Genomic DNA, 19,428 nt, shown 5'->3' with positions numbered 1-19,428 from the left:
CACTTGCCACCTCTGAACCTGTTGCCCGCCAAAGATGTCCCCACTTTGTGATAGCACTTAACGCTATCACATAGGGCTTTCTGTTTGCAGGAGAGGGTGGGCTGGTGAGTAAAGCTGCAGAGTGGAAGCCTGTTGGCCAGGGGAAGTGGCCATGGCAGCCACACCTGCTGAGTGGGTGAAAAGACAGGGACCTCTCCATACCACCCACCCAACCCAAGCTGATTCCCCTTCAGGGCCTGGCTAGGAACTCTGGGCCACTGTCAGGGATACTTGCTTGCCCCCGTTTTCCTCATCTGAAAAATAAGGGGAATTGGATTATAATGACAATTCCCAAGTATTTTCCTGGGAACCTTAACCCAGTTTAGGTTCCCAGTTCCTAAGGCAGTTTCTTAAGAAGATAAGTATCCTTTGTCCATTAAGTTCATTAAGTTCAGGACATGTTCTCTTGGTGTTTAACAGGATGCCAGTAGCAAGCCAGTTCTGCTGTGTTTAACCTGGTGTCACTTCCCCCAGCCCCCTTTTGTTGAGTAAAGCCAATTAATGGTCTTTGTACCTATTGCTTCACAAACCATACTCTGGAAAAACTCTGGCCTGAATGATTTCAGGAGGTTCTTTCCTTCTCTGACATTTTGTTATTTTGCAATTGTGTGTATTGGGGTAGATGGATTTTTTTTTTTTCTGTATAGCAGCATTTTATATGTGCATAGATCCAGGTCTAGTTCAGTTTTCTATTATGTAGATGGAGGCTGTCTCCCAGGAATACTCCTTTTAAAAATTTTTTTATTATGGTTGATTTACAATGTTGTGTCAATTGCTGCTGTACAGCAAAGTGACCCAGTCATACAAATATATTCATTCTTTTTCTCATATTATCTTCTGTCGTGTTCTATCCCAAGAGGCTGATTATGGTTCCCTATTCTGTACACTAGGACCTCATGGCTTATCCATTCTAAATGTAATAGTTTGCATCTACTAACCCCAAACTCCCAGATGATCCCACTCCCTCCCTATCTGTAAGAGGAAAAAATGGCCTGGGGTATTGGTACAGTCATCGGTATTAATTTTCATTGAAGAAGCCTGCAATTTACATCTTACATGGCAGGCTCATCAGCAAATGAGTCCTACAAGCAGTTTAGGGCCATTCAGAGGTGGCACGTGAGTTCTAAAGGATTCCTTTTCAGCCTCAGAGTTAATGAAGCCCTCCAGCAGGCTCATGGCTGGGTTCTCAGCTTCGTTACAGGGATTTAGGTGAGGGATTGAATAACAGGTGAGAAGAGCCTCCAGAAGAAAAGCAGGTTTTCCATGGGTGTGTTGTGAGTGGGTTGCAAGGGTGACCCAGGAGACTTGTACATTTGGGCACAGTAAGACAAGACTCTGCGGGTAACTTGGTTATTAGTGACTCAGAGGCCAGGTGATGTGATTGGTAAGTAAAGGCCAAGGTCAGATGCATTGGGGGAGGCAGCCAAGTACCTGGGTGAGTTCTTGTACTTCTCTAGGGTTCAGCTTCTTACCTGTATAGAGAAGGGATTTAAACTGGAGGCCTTGCCAGTTTTTCTCAGCTCTAAATGTGGATAGCAGTTTCAGTGTTCCAAGTGATCTTCCCAGGTCAAAATGTGTTCTTTATTTTTGCTCTTGTCTTGGCTTTCTACGTAGATTCACTCTTCTCCCCAAATGGCAAATGCTTCAAGAATGTAAATAAGTTTGGTTGGTATGTTTAGTATCACTGAGGCTAAGATGTACGCAAGTCTGCTGGGGAACTTGGGACAGTGCAGTGCCTGTGCACTGTCGTCATGCAGGGGGTTCAGCTCTGAGCTTGTTTCCAAGGACACAGCTCTTAGACCGGATGTGAGTCAATGGTAATGCATGAAAGTGAGGAGCCCTTTCTAGGCTGTAGATTGAGCACTGCATGTGGAACTATGCTTTTGGAAGCTACATTCACTGCAATTTTGCCTCCTGGCTCCTTATTCTTCATGGATTTTCCACTCCTAAGCTATCTGTTCTCATTCGGCTCCCTTCACTCAGGAACCCCCTCCTGCACTTACACTGTAGCCAGCTGGCAGTGGAGGAGGGGCCAGAATAGTGGAGGGTCGTTTTTAAAAGCGCTGCTGGGGAGTTCCTGTCGTGGCTCAGCAAAAATGAATTTGAGTGGTATCCATAGTGATGCAGGTTTGATCCCTGGCCTTGCTCAGTGGGTTAAAGATCTGGCGTTGCCGTGAGCTGTGATGTAGGATCCCATGTTGCTGTGGCTGTGGTAGAGGCTGGCAGCTGTAGCTCTATTTCGACTCCTAGCCTAGGAACTGACATGTGCTGTGAGTGCAGCCCTAAAAAGCAATAATAAATAAGTAAATTAATAAATAAAATAAAAGTGCTGCTGCTAATTTGGTTATCAGCAGGTATTATGGGTTTGAGCAACACCCTTTGGGCTCTGATTGTCCCTTAGTGGCATGAGAGGACATGAAAAGACTGGAACAGTGGCTAGGGGGCTCTGGGGAGGCCTAGGGTGGGGCTTCTTCCCTCCCTGGGCAGGAGGGGAGAGGGAATAGTGGGCCTGCCCCCCACACCCCTCCTGAATGCTTGTCCTGGCTCTCTTCCAGCCCGGGGATGAGCACCTAAGCAACTTCTGCAGACTGCTTGGGGTGGAGCACGGCCAGATGGAGCACTGGCTGTGCCATCGCAAGCTGGTCACCACCTCAGAGACCTACGTCAAGACCATGTCCCTGCAGCAGGTGGTCAACGCGCGAAACGCACTGGCCAAGCACATCTACGCCCAGCTGTTCGGCTGGATCGTGGAGCACATCAACAAAGCCCTGCACACCAGCCTCAAGCAGCATTCCTTCATCGGAGTCCTGGACATCTACGGGTAGGCCTGACCCCACCTCCTGCCGATCGCATGTGTCTTCCTCCTGGCATTTTAGAGCCCACAGGGACCTTGGAGACCTTCCTGGTAGTTCTTGACTGGGGGAGTGTGAAAGGGAGTGGGGGACATTTTTGGTTGTCACAGTGACTGGGTCACTACTGGCACTTGGTGGTCAGAGGCCAGGGAGAACAATATGGAGGACGTGCTCAAGGAAGAATGGACCCTGTTAAAGCAGGAATATCCCCCACCTGGCTCGGGAAACCCTGTGACATTCCTTTCTCAGCTGGGTTCCTGAGGCCAGGAGGGCAGTGTCTTGGCTAGATGTCGGACTGGAGGTTACTGTGAACTTCAGGTTTTATATTTCAGTCATTTTATTTAAATCTATCATCTGACCTCATTCACTTTATCTCCAATCAAGGTGATTGTTTTAATACCGTAATTGTGCTCAGTGTTAATACAGATTGATCTTGTGTGTGGTCATTCCTGAAGTTTCTCTTCATTTCCAAATTCTAGCCTAATAGAAAGAACTCTTACTTATCACAGCATGTGTTGCAGGGAGAGGCAGCCTGGCACATGGACAGTGTACTTCACCAGGCATTAGGAGATCCACTGCTATTACCAGCTAGCTGAGTGACCCTCTGCAGATCACAGCCCCTCCAGTTTTCAGTTTCCATAACTTGAAAGGAAGTTTTGAGTCACAGTCTCTCTGAGGTTCATTCTGGTTTCTTCTAGAATTGTTTGAAATGATATGGACTGGGTTGGAACCTCCCCTGTACTTTTATGATCAATATCCTGCCCTCTTTAAACTAATAATAAATGAAATCCTCCTAGATCTGTATATCATAGGAGTCACGGCTTCTATCTTAAAATAGAAATGGGGACCCATAGAAAGATAGAATTGCAAGAGCCCTGATGCCCTAGTGGGAGCAACTGCCTGGTAGGCTGCTGACCTGCACTCGCCTTACGTTGAGGCTGCAGTAAAGGAGAACCTCCTCCAAAAGTGGTCGCTTCCCTGTGCAAAGCTAGGCCATTCCAGCTCCACCTCTGCTGCTCTTGTTCATTGCTGGGCTTAAAATCAAAGCATGTCAGGAGTTCCCGTTGTGACTCAGCAGAAACAAATCTGACTAGCATCCATGAGGACACAGGTTCGATCCCTGGCCTTGCCCAGTGGGTCAAGGATCTGGCATTGTCACAAGCTGTGGTGGAGATCGCAGACACAGCCCGGATCCCGAGTTGCTGTGGCTGTGGCGTAGGCTGCCAGCTGCAGCTTCCCTAGCTTGGGAGCCTCCATATGCTGTGGGTGCAGCCCTAAAAACACAAACACACACACACACATACACACACAAATCAAAGCATGTCACATGCTGTGGCAGTAATGGAAGAAGATGGAAACTTGATTTCTGGCATCACACAGGCCTCTAGAACATGCTAAAGAGTTAAGTCACAGGCAGGCACGAGCTGCATAGTACAAAAGGCAACTGAAGACATTGTAGCAGATTTGAGGGATTGGACCCTTAGTGCTGCAGGAGTTTCAAGGCAGAAGAGTGCATACTTGTTGGCACAGTCAGGAAAAGCTTCGTGGGGGAAGGGAGGTTTGAATTGGAGTTCTCAAAGAGAGAATAGGACATAGGCAGTGGGGAAGTCCCCTAGGGAGAAGACCCCAGTTGGGCGGGCTCCCACCTTGGCGATGAGGAGTGTGATGGAGACGGATCCAGGGAGGCAGGAGAACACCAGCTCTCCAGGCTGTGCAGGGTTGTAGCCAGGTGATGGTGGACTTGCCACTTCTCTTCTGGTCAGTCGAGTGCCTGCTTTGGCTCAGCCCTTCCATTTCCTCTGGAGAAAGCCATGTGGAATGTCAGTAATTAATTCTGTATCATTCTTCTCTCTGCCATGAGTATTTTCAGGTATTTGGTTTTCCCCAAAAACTGACAAACTCAGGCTGCAGCATCTGACCTGATTCCCTTCATCTTCCTGGGCAAGAATCTGTTTTTACTGAGTTTTTAGTTTGGGAAGATGAACATACAGACTTACAGTTGTTATGTAAAAATAATATTGTGACACAGTGCTGCCAAAATGTACATGTATTGTAATAGCATGCCTCAGTTCTGTTGTGCATACATACTGTCTTAGCAGTGCCTTTACTTTGAACAGACAGCTCCTCCCTTCCCAGGGGTCCCCAGGGAGATGCTTTGCTTATTGATGGGGGCAGGGGAGGTCTCTGTGAGTGGGGCTCCTGGTGCTGCAGGGTCTGGAGGTATTGGTCAGGTATGTGGAAGCTGGGATTTTGTGCTCATATTTGCCATTTAATTTTTATAATGGAGTTTATTTTCTCTAAGGTCCTGTGACAACCCAAAGGGGAGAGAGATCAGAGGAAAGCCTTGTCAGTAGTTTGAAAGTGCCTTGTTCATGGCACTGAACTCCATCTCCTGTTTCGGGTGCCAGCTGCTGACCTCTGCATCTCCCTCATCTGAGTGTGGCCATGGGTTCCTTTGAGGACATCCGACAGATTTCTAGGGAGGGCAGGGCCCAGCAGCATGGGGCCATGTACCAGTCTCAAGGGGAGTTTCTATCCCAAACTCCCAGCGCATCCCCCCACCCCCCAACCTGTCTCCTTTGGAAACAGTGTGTTTCCTTCTGGGCACACTGTGCCATTCTCTCTCTCTCTCTTTTATTTATTTATTTATTTATTTATTTTTTATTGCCATATCTGCGACACACAGAAGCACCTGGGCCAGGGTCAGAGCTGCAGCTGTGGCCTGTGCCACAGCCATTGCTGCATCTGTGACCACACTAGATTCTTTTTTTTTCTCAATGAATTTTATTACGTTTATAGTTGTACAGTGATCATCACAACTCAATTTTATAGCATTTCTATCCCAAACTCCCAGCGCATCCCCCCACCCCCCAACCTGTCTCCTTTGGAAACTATAAGTTTTTCAGTCTGTGAATCAGTATCTGTTCTGAAAAGAAGTTCATTGTGTCTTTTTTTAGACTCCATATGTGACAGCATGTGATATTGTACACTGGATTCTTTTTTTTTTTTTTTTGTCTTTTTGCCATTTCTAGGGCCTCTCCAGCAGCATATGGAGGTTCCCAGTCTAGGGGTCTAATCAGAGCTATAGCCACAAGCCTGCGGCAGAGCCACAGCAACGCAAGATCCAAGCCACGTCTGCGACCTACACCACAGCTCACAGCAACGCCGGATCCTTAACCCACTGAGCAAGGCCAGGGATCGAACCTGCAACCTCATGGTTCCTAGTCGGATTCGCTAACCACTGAGCCACGATGGGAACTCCTGTACACTGGATTCTTAACCCACTGAGTAAGGCCAGGGATCGAACCTGCATCCTCACAGAGACATCGAGTCCTTATCCTACTGAGCCACAACGGGAACTCCTCATTTTCTCTTTTTTAAAAATCCTTGTTCTTTCTAGAAGGTGATTTGCTTTTTCAAACCTTGTCATAAAATGGTTACATTTAGGAAATGATTCATGCCCCTCCTGGGGAGAGAGAAATGTCTTGAGGCTCCTCCTCTATCCCTCGGGGTGCTCAGTGCTGGGTTCACACCCTTGCAGGCAGTTGGGTAAGGGAAGTTCTGAGTTAGAAGCTGCCATCTAACTGGGCCATTTGTTGCCAAGAAAACACTTGCAGATGACCCTGGACATACGAAGTGTGCTCCTCGGTGGTTCTGGTCGGCTGAGAAATCCTTGTATGAATTGGGCTCTCTTTTCTGGTCGAAAGGTATATAATGAACTCTTAAGAGATTAAAACCAAAATCTTCACAGGAAAGCAGGTGGCTTGAATCTGAAGGTACTGTTTCTGATCTGTCAGGTCAGTGATGTCATTTCTCAGTCTGGGAGAAAATGGGCAACATTTGGTGGAAATTTGGGATTGGCATTGAGCTATTTACTGTCGTCTGCCTTCCTCAGTCATGGGGTCTTTCTGCCTTATTTCCTCTGGACTTCAGACACCTTCCAGAAGTGTCTTTCAAAAAAGACACCTTGCAGGAATCCACTGACCTTTGTGCTTGCAGCTGCCTGAAAGTGGGTCTCATGCCTGCTACTCTGCCTCTCTAAGAACCTCCCTCCAGTTTCAAACAAATGCCTGTCTTAAGGCTTTCTTTACAGAATGGCTATGGGTAGCGATTCTCTGTAGGGAGCATGTCATCTTTCATGGGATCTGAAAACTCCAGAACATGTTTTATTTTTTGAGCTTCCTATCCACATCCCTGACCATCAAACCCTGGAGACAGGGAGGGGACCATCTGTCTCATTGCCTCACTCATCGTTTCTCAGCCCCAGGATGGGTGGACGGGGATGCACATGGAAGATGTCCTTGGGATAACCTAATGTCTTTGATTTTCTTACTTCTCCTTGTCACCTGTATGCAAAAGAGGGCATGTGGAAGCTGGGGAGAAGGGGGAGGAGAGTGGGGTGAGGTTTCTGAATACATTAAACCCCACGGATTAAGAGAAGAATAGGGAGTTGTCTTCCTCTCTGAATTAGGCTAGAAATGTGCAAAGCAGACACATAAGAGTGGAATTTCTGCCCCCTCCCCTACAAGCAGGCACTGATGACTTCAGCTGGGATAACTGCCCAGATGAACTGTAGTGCCTGGCTGGCTCATTCTAGAGACACCTGGAAAGAGTTCTATAGTGTAGCTGAGCCACTCCAGATTTTTCTATAGATGTTGAAAATCTTATTATAGAATCAGCAGCTAGAGCTAATAAATACTCACTTCTATATCTATAAGCAAGCAGTGCACAAGCCAGCGTCATAAACATATACCTTCCCTCATCATTATGTTCAGACCGATGGTTAGTTCAGATGGTAGAAAAGACTGTGAGTGTCTAAATCACTTGCAGGGGCCCAGCTGCCTCCAGCACAACCACGGTGAGCTTTCTGCTCAGAGGCCCTTCCCTCAGGGTCTTGTGAACATTTCCAGATACCCCATATCCTGGGGAGAAAACATGGCTTTCCTACCTCTTGCTCCCTTGCCCCAGCTCCAAAAAAGTGCAAAGCAAGCAACACCCAGAGCAATTTAGCCAACCTAAGCCAAGCTCTTTTCCTTAACAAGGATCTGTGAAGCTGCCTGAAGGGTGTTTCTTACCAGGCAGGGGATGGAAATTAACTGGAGAGAGCCAGTCAGCTTTCAGCTGGGGGTTCCTTTCCATGATGCATTAACCAGCACTTGCCTCCACAGGCTTGATTAACTGCAGTCGTGATCCTTTATTCCTCTCTACTCCTGGAGGCAACAGGAAATAAATGGCTCCAATTGGGGCAAAATACACATTTATTTTCTTTGACCTGAGCCTTCAGAATGCCAAAGTAGCAGGAGGCTTTGGCTATGGCCAGTTCATTCTTGATGAGGACAGTTGGCCTAGGAGACTTTGGAGCAAGGCAGGATAGATTTCTGCCTAAAGCTGAGGCTGCCTAATGTGGGGAGAGAATGCAGGGGTGGACAGGGAGGTTTGGGCTCCAGAAAGCAGGAAATGGGATTTGTTGGGATTTTATACCCTGTTCTGCCCTTGTGTTAGTTTCTGTGTCTCTTGTGGTAGTTCCTCACTTTGAGTTAGCATCCACCTTTTTTCAGTACAAAAAAAAAAAAAGATTTAAAAAAATTTTTCAGTTATAGTTAAAAAGCCACATAGCATAAAATTTATCATCTTAATTGTTTTTATGTATACATTTTCATGTATACAAGTAATGTTAAGTATATTCACATTATTGTGCAATGGATCTCTAGAACTTTTTCATGTTGAAAAACTGAAACTCTGTCTCCATTAAACAACTCCCATCTTTCCTCCTCTCAGTCCCTGGTAACCACCACTCTACTTTCTGTCTCTTTGAGTTTGACAACTTCATATACTTCATGTAAGTAGAATCATGCAGTATTTATCTTATTGTAACTGTCTTATTTCACTTGGCATAATATCCTCAAGATTCACCCATGTTGTAGCATGTGACAGGATTTCCTTCTTTTTTAAGGTGAATGATTCTGCATTGTGTGCAGGTACCACATTATGTTTATCCATCCATTGATGGACATTCAGGTGGCTTCTACCTCTTGCCTACTGTGATAATGCTGCAATGAACAAGGAAAGGGTGCAGATATGTCTTCTTTTAAACCTTTTAAATATATAACTACAAATAGGATTGCTGAATCATATGATAATTCTATATTTAATTATTTGAGGAACTTTCATGTTGTTTTTTATAGTAGCTACTCCATTTTACCTTTTTTACCAATAGTGCCAGGGATTCCATTTTCTTCTTACCAACACTTACTATTTTCTTTTTTTTTTCTTTTTTTTGTTGTTAGTAGCCATCATAGTAGGTGTAAGGTGATACTTATATTTTTTAGTTTTGATAGCATTTCTCTCATGATTAATGATCATCTTTTCATATGCTTCTTGGCCATTTGTGTATCTTCTTGGAGAAATGTTTTAAGTTCTTGGCTCTTTTTATTTATTTACTTATGTATTTATTTTTTGCTTTTTAGGGCCGAACCTACAGCATATGGAAGTTCCCAGGCTAGGGATCAAAATGGAGCTACAGTTGCAGGTCTACAGCATAACCACAGCAACGTGGGACCTGAGGCACGTTCACAACCTACCCCACAGCTCACAGGAATGCTGGATCCTTAACCCACTGAGCGAAGCCAGGGATTGAACCCTCATTCCCTGAATACTAGTCAGATTCATTTCTGCTGTGCCACGGTGGTAACTCCCTCCTTTTCCTCTTTTTAAAGCAAGTTTTTTTGTTTTTGTTTTTGAGTTGCAGGACTTACATATTCTGGATATTAATCCCTTTTCATAAATATGAATTGCAAATATTACCATTTCTTAAGTTACCTTTAATGGTATATTTTAAGCACATTTCTTAGGCTCATGATTTGCCTTCATCATTCTGATGGAAATTTTTCGTCTCGTTGTTTTCTCAGTCTCATTCATCAAAAGACATACATAATTTCACAATCCAATTTAGTTATTTGGAGAAAACTACCCATCCCCTGTCTGCCCCATATGGGAAGGTTTCATGGAGAATGGGGGGGTGTGGGGAGAGAATTTACCCTACAGCCTGTGAACGGTGACCCTGCCTTGAGTGGCCCAGAAGAGCCCTGGACATGTCTTCTTCAGAGTGGACATGCACAGCTGGCCCCAGTGTTCTCAGATACAGCACATCACCCAAAGCCACTGGGTTCTTCCTGGAATCCCTGAGTCTCCCAGGAGAGCCTTGTGACTCAGAGTGCTTGCAAATCAAGTTCAGCTTCTAGAATTGCTCCAATGTAGCCCTTTGGAACATGCCTAGAGCCAGGCACCACTACGTACTCTTAAAGCTCAGATATAGTCCCATTTGTCTCTGTCTCTGCCAGCACCCCTGTGAACTCACCTTCCTTTAAGATCCTGTAACACATAAAAATCTCTGCTACTTGGGAGGTTTCATATACTGGTTTCCTGTTGTCTTCCTAATATCTGCACTGGGCTGGGTCCATGATTTGTTCTTCTTTTCAGCCCTTCAGTTCTTGGGACAGTCGACTGATGGATTGGGAAAGGTTTACCATGTGGTGGACATCTTCCTGTCCCATATCAGATCTCCAGGTACAGAGAGGAGCCAGGAATTGGAGTACACTGCAGACTGAATGGACTTAGGTCCTCTAGAGGAAGAACTGTTCTTGGCCTTGGGAAGTGAGCAATGTCTAGGACTGTGCTTTTCCTGAAGGACAAGTCCTATGAGGGGGCATCTGGGCATAGAGAGAAGCACAGGTGCAGAATTCAAGTCCTGCCATTCTAAGGTACAGCTGGTACCCTGGGATTGTTCAGTAAGGAGATCAGAAGCATCTCCCTAGACTGCAAGGTGCCCTTGGGAGACCTTGAGAGGATTTGTTTGACTTTTTAGTAATCATTCCTTAGAAGCCCCCCTTCTAGGTCTAACTTATATCACATATCTTCTCTTTTGGCCTTTGGTAGAGGGTAGAGAGTGATCTTGGTGAAATAGAAAGACAGAGAAGAGCTAAGAAATTCTAGTTCCTTTTGAGCCATGTTCCAGGGGAAAAACTGTTTCCCAGGGTTCAGAGCATCTCATTACCTCTCTGCTCTGGAGTGAGTGGTTTGTGGTTAATAATTAACAGAGTGATGGTTGACTTCTTTTTATTGCAGTTTCACTTTCCCGTGGGCACTACCTTATTTTTATAGAGGCACTATGTCTCTTACCTCACCCTGAAGTTGGATAGAATGAGAAGAGAATTGTCCTCGTTTCCATTATATTTTGAGAACAGCAGAACGTTGAAATAGGGGTGGTAATGGAACCACTGTGGGTACACATCTCAGATCTCAGCATCAATCTTGTTCTGTGTTTTGATCTTCCTCTCATCCAAGGATTCTAATCTAAATATTCTCAACATTGATTTTATAGGAGATATCCAGTTCCCTCTCATATACAAATTTCTTTGTGATATTTTAATGTTGTGAACTATAAATTGACCCATTGTGTTTATTTTAAAAAGTCATCTCTATTGATGGTAAGAATGACTACAAATAAATTCCATTCTAGAGAAGTTGCCCTCTCGCTCTTACTGCAGTTTTCTGAGGTCAGTTGTCTTAGACATTTTCCAAGCTACCCAAGCCCTTCATTTATCTCTGGCCCTCCAGCATTGCAGTAATTACACTAGACGGCAGAGGAATTGTTACCAGATAATATCTTAGAAATGGGGAAATTATGAGCTAATTTCGGGCCATCTCAAATTAATGAGAATGTTCTTTGTGGAGTGCTACCAATGTAAACCTTTAAAAAGTGACAAGTGGGAGATATTTAAATCCTTTATCTGTGAACCTTAGTACAGCTCCATGAGCACACCCAGTTGCTATTATCTCGCCAATTGCTGGGGTGGCTCTATTATCTTTCTTCTGGATTTTATTAATTAAATTTTCTCTAGGGCTCGGCTGTTGTCTTCAGCAGTCTCTCCTGGGGTGTGGTAGGATTGTGCAGGAAGGAAATGAGGTTCCAAGAGACATAACTCCGTCTGTAGGACCATTACTGGGGCTGGGAGACCTTGATCCCAGTGATGACTGGCAGACACAGTGCCTCCCTCCTGCCTGGTCTACAATGCCTCCAGCTTGGACTTTGCATCTTTGATCCTGTGTTATTAACCTAGAATTACTTCTCTTTCATGGGCATGACCAAAGGCTGTTCTTTAATGTGGTCGTCTCCTTTGATCTCAGAACGATTTCCCCCTTCTTCTTGCCTCACAGGTTGGTGGGGGAGGTGGGCACAGAGGAGGAGGAGAAGCCTGATGTTTTCTGGGCACTGAGCTGGCCCTGTTGGATCTCTGATGCACTTACTTTGGCTGGTCCTTCTGCATAGGGCACTGGTCCTTCACCACCAGCATCCAGCCTCTCCACTTGGGAGTTGGCACTTAGGGGGTACAAGCTATTTTGAAGAGCTGGCATAATTTTATATAAGACTGAGAAAATTCAGTTGTCCATACTAAGAGTGAGAGGGCTATCTATGTGAAGGTTATGAAGGTTCTGAAGAAGGCTATGCCCCCAGTCCAGGTTTCTCATCAGTGTCACACGGCTCCCCATCTCCATGGGCTCAAACACTTCCTCCTCTGGGAAGTTATCCTCGTGTCCTCAGCCCTTCCAAGTCATCTCTATCTTCTCTTCTATATTTTTAAGTTAAACATTTTTTTTCTTTTGGGGGCTGCACCTGCAGCATATGAAAGTTCCCAGGCTAGGAGGGGTCTTATTGGACCTGCAACTGCGGGCCTATATTATAGCCATGGCAACACCAGATCTGAGCCACGTCTGTGAGCTACGCTGCCACTTGCAGCAGTGCTGGATCCTTATACCTCTGAGTGAGGCCCAGGATCAAACCCACATCCTCACAGAGACTTGTGTCAGGTTCTTAACCTACTGAGCCACACTGAAAAGTCTTCCGACTTTTTCGTTTTTTTATTTTTTGTATTTTCTAGGGCCACACCCTCGACATATGGAGGTTCCCAGGCTAGGGGTCTAATCGGAACTGTAGCTGCCAGCCTACACCACAGCCACAGCAACACAGGATCAGAGCTGTGTCTGAGATCAACTTTTTTAAATGAAACTTTTATTCCTTTCTGAGTTAATGTGTCTCAGAAATCATTCTCTCTAGGCTCTTCTCTCTGCTGCCTTTCTGACTTTGGGAAGGTTTTTAGTTTCTTCAATAGTAGGATGGGATTAGTAATAGCCCCCTACTCGTGTTGGTCGTGGGCGTTCAGTGAGAGCTCATGGAGCATCTGAGGCCTGGCGATCTCTAGCTGCTTATTAACAGGGCCCCTGCCAGCTCATTCAGCCTGCTGCGTGAATGAGAAAAAGGCACCCCTTCCTCCTAGATTTCGGATCCTTCTTACCCCCTCAGCCTGATGCCCTCGCTCTGCCAACATGGTGGCCCCACTTGCTTGCCACCAAAGCTGCCGATGTTACAATGCTCCCAGTGGGTGACCACATCTGTTCAGTGGTACAGTTGTACAAGTGGCTCTCATCTGCACACCTTGTTGGTCATTTGAGGTCCTCTCATTTCTACCTTCCTCTCTGTCTCTAGAGCTCTCCCATTACTTGGCCACCACCAGCCTAAGTCGTGCCCTGATTGGATCTTGCCTGCATGACTACTCTAGTAGTAACTGCCTTACCTTATGCATACCTTCTCACAAATTGCAGTGTTTCTAAGATGTAAATCTGGTTGTTATTTCTTAATTGTAAATCCTTCAAATTCTCTCCTTTGCTCCTGGTAAAATCCAAAGCCTTCATTGTAGCATCCAAGGCCTGTAGGTGGGACCGCACCCGGCTCTGCTATGCTTATCTCATCTCTTTACCTGTCCCACCTGCAGACTCCACCCCTTCCTACCCCCACCCCCTTCCATTGATCCAGCAGTTCTACAGACATTTCAGTTGGTCAGTTGATAACAGTGTTGATATTCTAAAGTATAAAGGGCTCTCTTAAAAAATTACTACATTCACATTCCCTAATGTTGGACTCTGGACCAGTGTCAAATCTTCATTGGGCTACAGCTAAATTATTCATCTTTTTTATTATTCTGAGATTATTCTTTCCTATTTTTCTGTATTGTCCTTTTATTTGACAACAATGTTTGAGGATGGTCATTTTTTTGTAATGTTTAATGTATTTATTCAACAAAATTGGAAAAAAAAAAGTGCAAAAAGCTCAAACGAGTTCATTTTTCACAAGTTAAAAGCCAAAAACACTTTACCATGACAGACAATAAAGTATGGATAACTAGTACATACATCCGGAAAAGTGTTGAGCTCTGTCAGTAATCAAAGAAATTAAAATTCAAGTGAAAACATTTTCCATGTACTAACTAATCAAAGATGTTTAAGAGTTAATCTACATTATTGTTTTTTGTCTTTTTGTCTTTTTAGGGCCACACCTGCGGAATATGGTGGTTCCCAGGCTAGGGGTCTAATTGGAGCTGTAGCTGCCAGCCTACACCACAGCCACAGCAACTCCAGATCTGAGCTGTGTCTGCAACCTACACCACAGCTCACGGCAACGCCGGATCCTTAACCCACTGAGCAAGGCCAGGGATCAAACCCACAACCTCATGGTTCCTGGTCGGATTCGTTAACCACTGCACCACGACGGGAACTTCCGAGTTAATCTACATTATTGACGAAAGAGCTGTCACGCACTAATACTCCTGGTGAGGGAAAAGGGGTTCAGACCTGATTGAAGTACAGGGCAACTTTTGGGGTAATAAAAATATTCTATATCTGGATTATGACAGTACACACACAATGTAATGTTTATCAAAAAATCGTTGAAATATACCCTTCAGGTTGGTGCATGCTATTTTACATAAACCCTAAGTCCAATGTGAATTTAAAACACAAAATCCTTAGCCAATATTAGGAGAACAAGATGCTTTCATACATTAGGAGGCTGGGATGGAGGTAGGGTGATAACTTAAATCGGTTTCATCTTTCAGGAAGGTAGTTTGCCTCTACTATATAAGAGAACGGACTCTGACATGGTAATTTTCCTTCTAGAATAACATCCTAAGAAAAGAATCATGGGAGTTCCTGTCATGGCTCAGTGGTTAACGAATCCGACCAGGAACCATGAGGTTGTGGGTTCGATCCCTGGCCTTGCTCAGTGGGTTAAGGACCCGGCGTTGCCCTGAGCTGTGGTGTAGGGCACAGAAGCGGTTCAGATCTGGCATTACTGTAGCTGTGGCGTAGGCCTGCAGCTATAGCTCCAATTAGACCTCTAGCCTGGGAACCTCCGTATGCCAAGGGTGCGGCCCTAAAAAGGTAAAAAGAAAGAAAGAGAGAGAGAGACAGAGAAAGAAAGAAGGAAGGAAGGAAGGAAAGCAAGCATGCAAGCTCAGAAATTATAAAAATGAAAAAAAAAAAAAAGACAGGAAAGTTACCCACAGGATATATGGTTTATTGGCCCCTGTATCTAGTAAATGATGCTCTGCTAATGTATTTGCAATAAAGTGATTCCTGCAACTTTCTTAGGATGTATAGAAAATATGACAGAACGATGGATGGAGAAAGGGATGGGTAGATGGATATATACTGAGAAAGAAAGAAAAGAAAGAAAGAAAAGAAAGAAAGAAAGAAAAGAAAGAAAGAAAAGAAAGAAGAGAAAGAAAGAAAGAAAGAAAAGAAAGAAAGAAAGAAAGAAAGAAAGAAAGAAAGAACGAGCTCAGAAAGTATCTGCTCCAAGGTGTCAAAGCTGAGAACGTATAACCACGCTACCCTGGACAGTCCATGGCAGTCATAACCACAGAGGTCAGTACTGCCCATACCAAGGCTATGACTGTGCCCTACACCACAGCTCAGGGCAACGCCGGGTCCTTAACCCACTGAGCAAGGCCAGGGATCGAACCCACAACCTCATGGTTCCTGGTCGAATTCGTTAACCACTGAGCCATGACAGGAACTCCCATGATTCTTTTCTTAGGATGTTATTCTAGAAGGAAAATTACCATGTCAGAGTCCGTTCTCTTATATAGTAGAGGCAAACTACCTTCCTGAAAGATGAAACCGATTTAAGTTATCACCCTACCTCCATCCCAGCCTCCTAATGTATGAAAGCATCTTGTTCTCCTAATATTGGCTAAGGATTTTGTGTTTTAAATTCACATTGGACTTAGGGTTTATGTAAAATAGCATGCACCAACCTGAAGGGTATATTTCAACGATTTTTTGATAAACATTACATTGTGTGTGTACTGTCATAATCCAGATATAGAATATTTTTATTACCCCAAAAGTTGCCCTGTACTTCAATCAGGTCTGAACCCCTTTTCCCTCACCAGGAGTATTAGTGCGTGACAGCTCTTTCGTCAATAATGTAGATTAACTCGGAAGTTCCCGTCGTGGTGCAGTGGTTAACGAATCCGACCAGGAACCATGAGGTTGTGGGTTTGATCCCTGGCCTTGCTCAGTGGGTTAAGGATCCGGCGTTGCCGTGAGCTGTGGTGTAGGTTGCAGACACAGCTCAGATCTGGAGTTGCTGTGGCTGTGGTGTAGGCTGGCAGCTACAGCTCCAATTAGACCCCTAGCCTGGGAACCTCCACATGCCACGAGTGCGGCCCTAGGAAAAGACAAAAAGAAAAGAAAAGAATTGTGAGTTCAAAGACATATACACAGTATTTGTCACAGCAGTGATAGTTGCTAAAAACTGAAAAAAGAACCAAAATGTCCTGCCATAGGTGATTGGTTAAATTATGATTCATCTGCATGGGAGCCACTGCCAGCCCTAGAAGAGGCTTTGTGTGAATTGTGAAAAGATGTACCCTCTGGAGCCAACACTCTCTTTCAGACTTGATGGAGCCACCAACTAAATTTTAGCCCCACTTGTCCCTCACCTGGGCACCTGTGCAATCCCCAGGCCTAAAATAGCATCTCTGACTCACACAGTGGTCCATGAGGCAGACATTACAAATGATGCTTTGGAAAAACAGTGACATGAGGAAATGTTAAATAACAAATAAGAGGTTAAATGACATGGAGTTCCCGTCATGGCTTAGTGGTTAATGAATCTGACTAGGAACCATGAGGTTGCAAGTTCAGTCCCTGGCCTTGCTCAGTGGGTTAAGGATCCGGTGTTGCCCTGAGCTGTGGTGTACGTTGCAGACGTGGCTCGGAACCCGAGTTGCTGTGGCTCTGGCGTAGGCCGGTGGCTAAGGCTCCAATAAGACCCCTAGCCTGGGAATCTCCATATATCACGGAAGCGGCCCTAGAAAAGGCAAAAAAAACAAAACAAAAAAAACAAACGAACAGAAAAGTTAAATGACAAGTACTGGTACAAATTTCTGTATAATTCTACTTTTCTTCAAAAACGTAAAATCACCGGAAAGAAATGTACCAAAATATAGCTGGTGGTTAACAAGAGTGACAGAATCATGGGTGACTTTCTCTTTTTTATACCTGATTTTTCCACATTTTCCTGCTGTTGGTACTTTTTCTGATTGTGCAAAACTATCTTCCCTCTCCTAATTTAGTAGAATTCTGTCCTGCTGATTTCTGTAGCAGTGTCTCTTTGGGCGCAAGAGCAGCACAACTTCTGAGCTGGGGTTAAGGGTAGAGTTGGATGGGGGCAGAGGACAAAGGCAGCCTTGCTGAAGATCCTGTGATCCCTTTGGTAAAAGCAGACATCCCTGACTCTGTCTTCTCCTCTTCTCATTCTCCAGGTTCGAAACATTTGAGGTGAACAGCTTTGAGCAGTTTTGTATCAATTATGCAAACGAGAAGCTCCAGCAGCAGTTCAACTCGGTAGGCTTGATTTCTGGGCTGGGAGGTGTCCTTTCTGTTCCAGGGAGTGACAGGAAGCCCGGACTCCTTGGTTTCCCCATGGTGCCCCAGCTTTAGGCAGCTGCTGCCCTGCTCAGAAGGAGGTATGAATCGGAGCAGCTGGATTAAGAGGGTCCATGGTCCTCTGCTTGGCTTTGAGTCTCAGCTTCTGCATATTTGTGCAATTGCAGGCCAGCTCTGAGGCTTCTTGGAGCTGGCTGAGAAATGACAATGCAGGTGATGATTAGAATATCCTAGGGAAAGGTTCACCTGGAAATGAGGATCATCTCACTGAGCTTTTCTGCTGTCCCAACTGTGAAGTGTTCCCCAGCCATTTCTGGCAAGGGTGTACCACCCTCCGGGATTTAGCATCCATGTGGTTGAGGCTGAGGGCAGTTGAATGTTATGGTGTGTCTGTGGTTCCGTCACCCTGACCTTTCACTTCTTATACCAGCATGTATTCAAGCTGGAGCAAGAGGAGTACATGAAGGAGCAGATCCCTTGGACCTTGATTGATTTTTATGATAACCAACCCTGTATCGACCTCATAGAGGCTAAGCTGGGCATCTTGGACCTGTTGGATGAAGAATGTAAGGTAAAGCTGCTGCTGCTGCATGGCGTTAGTTCAGCTCTAGGCGTGGGGTGTGGGCCAGAGGACAACTGTGTGGTCCAAGGGAACATTTGAGATCCCAAGGCTGGAACTACATCTGTGATTAGCCAGTCTGGTGTGTTGGAGAAGCATTGGTGTCTGTTCTGCATACTAGAAAGTACTGGAAGGTAACCTCCTGAGCATGACTGGCAGGGATTGCTACATTGGTGAACGTGTGCCTCCTTTGGCAGAGATTGAGTATTATGGATTGGCATGATGGGATGGTGGTATGGATTTGGTACCCCAGATCTCCTGGATGCTGAGAGAAGGACCCTAGGCAGGCATCCCAGAAAGAGAGGGGCCATCTTTACCATGTCAGATGGCTTGTGAGCAATAACAGCTACATGGCTTGGTAGCAGGCGGGATCCATAGATTTCCCCCATGTAGCTTATCATGGCCTCTACCTGATATGAAAGAAGAGCCCTGAGTTGCCAGCGTGGAGAGAACCAGGCAGCTTTGGGAATAGGGGATGGAGGAGCTGGGTTGTATCAGTCATTTAATTACTGTGGCCTTTGGTTTTCTGCCCAATGAATTAATTGGTGGAGGTTGGGTCTGATGATCTTCAGAACTTCTGGTTTGGTGGTTTTTGAGGTAAGTGATGGAAACCCTAACCCAGTGGTGAAAACTCTAATCCGGTGGTGTAGAAACTGGTATTCTTGGTATTGAAAGGGAAGAGCCCAGTTGCTTTTCCTTTCTGGTCTCCCCCATCTTGCCTATACAGGATGGCTTGTGACCTGATGGTTTGGGAGGAGCAGGTGTTTTGCTTTCCAGAAGGACTCTCCAAGTTTTATTGCCTTTGTAAATGAAAACCAATTATTACTAAAGTGGGAAGGCAGAGTGAAAATACACTGAAATCCACAGCACATTTTTATCTGACGTTTTCAGAGCCGAGGCCTTCATCTGGAGTCAGATAGGGGAAGGGGGATTCCTCAGTGTGGCAGGTGTGTGCCTTGGCTCGCTGCACCTGTGAGGTTGTGGTAAAGGTGATGGGACAGTCGTCCCTGCCTCAAGCGACACTGACAAAATGACAGAAGCCACATCACAGGCCCTCCAGCCTCCCCTCCTGGTGTTTACCACTCACTCCTGTTCTTGGCTCTGTGTCCATTGCCAAAAACTCCCTTC

The 19,428-nt window shown here is 45.3% G+C and overlaps 1 protein-coding gene across 2 annotated transcripts in view; it reads left to right on the top strand.

The window, feature by feature from the left end:
* MYO5B (myosin VB) overlaps window positions 1-19,428 on the top strand; it is a 389,410-nt gene that overhangs the window by 264,537 nt on the left and 105,445 nt on the right. For both annotated transcript variants that reach the window (XM_047764561.1, XM_047764553.1), the window contains exons 10-12: window positions 2,595-2,860; window positions 17,558-17,639; window positions 18,112-18,252. In XM_047764561.1, the coding sequence (XP_047620517.1) occupies window positions 2,595-2,860; window positions 17,558-17,639; window positions 18,112-18,252 (489 nt within the window). The remainder of the gene's footprint in view (window positions 1-2,594; window positions 2,861-17,557; window positions 17,640-18,111; window positions 18,253-19,428) is intronic.

The sequence above is a fragment of the Phacochoerus africanus genome, chromosome 2 (assembly GCF_016906955.1).
Source record: "Phacochoerus africanus isolate WHEZ1 chromosome 2, ROS_Pafr_v1, whole genome shotgun sequence".
Taxonomy (NCBI): Eukaryota; Metazoa; Chordata; class Mammalia; order Artiodactyla; family Suidae; genus Phacochoerus; species Phacochoerus africanus.
Note: the sequence above shows the minus strand (reverse complement) of the source record. Positions and strands in the feature narration are given on the sequence as shown.